Below are 4045 nucleotides of genomic sequence, written 5' to 3'. Positions count from 1 at the left end.
GGCAGATCCCACATGCCGCGGAGCGGCTGGGCCCGTGAGCCATGGCCGCTGAGCCTGCGCCTCGGAGCCTGTGCTCCGCAACGGGAGAGGCCACAGCAGTGAGAGGCCCGCGTACCAAAAAAAGAAAAAAAAAAAAGAAAAAAAAGAAAAAAAAGAAAAAATCTTGGGAGCTGCCACAGACTTGGCTAATAATTTATTTTGCAAAGTAAGGAGAGTCAAAAAGTCAATTCCCATCTACTGCTCCCATAATGTGATTTTAAAAAAGAACTTTTAATGCCAAAAATATTAGGAAGCACACACAGTAAAATGGATTTTGAAAAAAGAGTCATATAAACCTATGTTATAAAACCTCAGTGCCTCGTGCTTTTTCTCTTTTCAGAGCAGACTGGTGGCCACGTCACCCACGTGGGCACCAGTCCACACCCCATAGTTTGAGAACCTGCTCTGAAAAACGGCCGCTTGGTAAATATTTGTTGAATTACTGAATTCCAGCTACAGCTCCCCAAGCAAGCCTGGGCCTGCAGCCCGCGATGCCAGGGCGCTCAAGCCAAGTGTACAGTATTCTGTGGTCCCAATCGCAGTTCTGTGCTTTCACACAAAGCCAGGAGGCCCTTTGGACACAGGAACGCATAGTGTTAGTGTATGCTAACGCATAGCATGCTACCAGGACGTAGCATAGTGTCCTGCATGAGCGGAGACCCGCATTTGAATCTTGTTCGAGCAGGGACTCTGTCTCCCTAAGCCTCGAGCCTCCCCATCTCTCAACTGGGGATGCGGAGGACCTGCTTGTGGGTGATTTGTGAGGATTAAAGGAGATAAAGCACATGAAGGGTTTGGCGAGGTGCCCGGCACACAGAAAACTCTGCGTTGAGGATGAGTCGCCTGCACCACCTCCAATATGGGGGCGGAGGTACTAAGTAGGAGAAAAGAAGAGGCCTAGGCTCTGGCATGTGGCTGAACGCCACGGGAAGGAGGCCGTTCCAGGATCAGGAGCCGTCCACCCCATGACCCCCGAGGAACGAGACCGCCGCTCACCTGTTCGAGGTGATAGTGGTCCGTGGGGTATGGGTCGTGGAGGTGGCCCAGGGTATAAATCCTCCGGTGCTCACAGGACGTGGGGGAGGAGACTGTGCGAGGAGGTTGTTCCCTCTTCTGAGACGAATTAGAAGAACTGTCTGTAGCTGTCTGTGTAGAAGGAGATAGCCGTGAGTTAATTAAAAAAACAAAAAACAAACCCGCACAAAAACCCAACACACCGTCTACGCACACTGGTGGCGTCTCGTTGGATTCCCCAGAATCTTGAGTTTATCCTGGCTATGGGAGGCCGGAGGACCCCTGAAGGGCCAGGTTGTTTAAACACGGCGGGCAGAGAAACCCAGCCGCAGACCCTGGAAAGCTGGGTTTGTTTTCTCAAACTGTGGGAGCAGTGACCAGATTTGGGGAAGGGCTCACCGCACCAGGCCTCCTGCTGGTGCGCTCCAGCTGGATCAAGAATGGTCACCTGTTTGTGGCCCTGGCAGCGAGGTCCTCGGGTAAGCAGAGGAGATGCAAACAAGCAACAATCAAACCCATATGTTCCTTTGTGGGGCTAATCCCAGCCTGGGGACGTCTCAGAGATGAAGGATACCTCAGGGGTATCATGGGTACTGGCTTTCCAGGGAGAAATTTTGTAATCTTCGGCTCGGAGGCAAGCCTGGGGGTCACCATCTCTGGAGAGGGAGAGCAGAGCTGTTTTCCCAGTAGAGGCGACGAGTTCAGATTGGAGCCTCCGTGTGTCTTAGGAAGGTGATCAGCTATCAGAATGGACTGTGGCTGTGGACAGAGCACAGGCCCTCTCGCCTCCCTGTATGCCCACCACCTAAGTGCTTCATGCTCCCCGGTGACCCCAGGTGATGGTCGCTCTCCACATCCCTGGGGCCCAGGAGCCACATGCTCATAAAGGCTTTTTGTCAAGTACAGCTGGCAACTGCCTTTAAAACCAGGGCCCCTCAGAATTCTCACTACACCTCTACTTCCTTAGAGTGATGGACCCCCCGCCCCTTTTTTTCCCGCAAATAAATGAAAAGATTTTCCTTGATATCTAGGTGTCCAATTTCTGGTAAATATCTAGGAACTCCTCCTTTGCTGTTGCTTCTCACTCTTACATTCCCCTTATCGTATTTGCTTATTTATCTCCTTTTATTTTCCTGTTTTTTGTTCGTGTCACAGATCCTCCAAAGAGCAAGGTAAGGTTGAAAAAAATAGACTTATAAAAGTTATCCCCCCCCATTTATAAAGTAATAAATGCTTAGAAAAATGGGAGTACAAGTATCCAGGAAAAAGAAAAGACACGCGTATTTCCATTATGCAGCACAACCGACGTTAAGTTTTAAAACCTGGTGGACACGTGCAGCATGCCTTGGGAAACCTAACCCTCCTGGATTTTTCTTTGATTCTGTTTGGTTCATGCGATGCAGGGCTGATGCTGTTTCCAGTCCCACAATCCAGTGACTAATTCAGATATGGACACACACACAGTCCTCCCTGAGGCAATACGGAGAGATTTCCGATGGAGAGGTCAGAAAAGATGCTGTCTGTCTCTATCTCTGAAGTTAAGAGCTAAGAGTCCTGTAAGCCTGGAATCCTGGTGAGGCGGCAGGGAAAGAAACGGTGTGAGGATGAAGTGAGGCAAAACCAAGGGAAGAAGGCCCCCGCAGACACCACTTGAGCTTCTGGATCCAGCCAAGCCTGAATCCTGATCCACCCTAAGATGTCCCAAAGATAAGAGTCAATTCCCTTTGATAATTTAACCCAGAATGTGTTGGGTTCGTCCCTTGGGTGCACCTTTCCCCCATTCCTGATTCCTTCTCTGTGGCAGCCTTCTACCTGCATCACATTCCTGGCCTCTCTCTCGCCTCACTCCTCTGCAGCAGGTGGAATGGAACAGGGTGTCCAGAGCCTGCTACTTCCGTCCTCTACCTCTTGGGAGCCTCCCAACTGGCAAACTGCATGTGCTGGCAACAATTCTTGGGACTGTGCGGTCTACTTGGAGGTCGAGGGCCCACCCCACTGCGGGGAGGGTGTGGAGACCCAGTGCACGTGTGCCTGGTGGGGCAGGTCTGTCTAATCCTGGGGTCCATTCCTGGAATGTCCACTTCCCACAGGTGTAAGCCAGCACTAACACCATCAGTAAAGAAAGGTCTCCTTTTTTTCTCAATTGGTTCAGAACTGAGATAGGAAAGAGTTGCTATTTACCCCTCAAATCCCAGTAACTGAAAGAGACCAGACTGATACACAAGAATTTTTACTTTCTTCCAACCTCTGGTCTGTCCTCCAACTCTCACCCACCCTTTCCTTATGTCTTTGGAGATCCTGCCTCCCTCTTTTAACAAGCCGGTGGTTGTAAGTTGACAGCATGACAAAGCAAACAACCCTTAACAGTCTCACATTATGTGAAGGCTTATAATGTGCCAGGCCCTGGCTACATGTGAACACCACTGCAGGCAAAATATTGTCTCCACATCACACACAGGAAAACAGAGACTCGGAGAAATTCGGGATCCTGCCGACCGGTGGCAAGCAACCGCTGGCAGAGCTGGACTGAAATGCAGACCCTTCCCGCCAAGCCCGGTGGGATCTCAACGCACCACATCGCGGCTTCGCAAGCCCAGGACAGCCCACGCCAGTGCCTGCTCTGTGTTAATCTTGGTGAGATTAATACGAGTACAACTATTCCAAGTAAGACGGTGTGCCCTGACTCATACAAACTCAGGAGAAAAGGGGATGGTGTCTCAGAATACAAAGGTTTCTACAGATCTCAATAAATACTTTCTGAACGAGTAGATAAGGGCCCTTCAGTATGATTCAAATCTCAAGGGTTAAACTCTTATCCAATACCCATGTGCCAGGCACGTCTTAGGTTAGAAGCTACCCTCCTATTAAACACTGTAATACGCACTCGCCATTTAGTTCTCGGAAACTCAGTTAACACATCCGTCACCTGGTGTTAGTCACCTGAATCCACCCTGTTTTCTGTGACCTATGTCCAGGTTAACAATGTAGGGAA

At 50.0% G+C, this 4045-nt stretch overlaps 1 protein-coding gene across 1 annotated transcript in view; it reads right to left on the bottom strand.

Annotated features, from left to right (window-relative positions):
- SPRED2 (sprouty related EVH1 domain containing 2) overlaps positions 1 to 4045 on the bottom strand; it is a 52757-nt gene that overhangs the window by 2878 nt on the left and 45834 nt on the right. The window contains exon 5 of the mRNA XM_007464101.1: positions 1036 to 1185. Coding sequence (XP_007464163.1) covers positions 1036 to 1185 — 150 coding nt within the window. The remainder of the gene's footprint in view (positions 1 to 1035; positions 1186 to 4045) is intronic.

This window comes from Lipotes vexillifer, unplaced genomic scaffold (genome assembly GCF_000442215.2).
Source record: "Lipotes vexillifer unplaced genomic scaffold, Lipotes_vexillifer_v1.1 scaffold311, whole genome shotgun sequence".
NCBI classification, from domain to species: domain Eukaryota; kingdom Metazoa; phylum Chordata; class Mammalia; order Artiodactyla; family Lipotidae; genus Lipotes; species Lipotes vexillifer.
The sequence above is the reverse complement of the archived record's forward strand: the minus strand, read 5'-3'. Positions and strand labels throughout refer to the sequence as shown.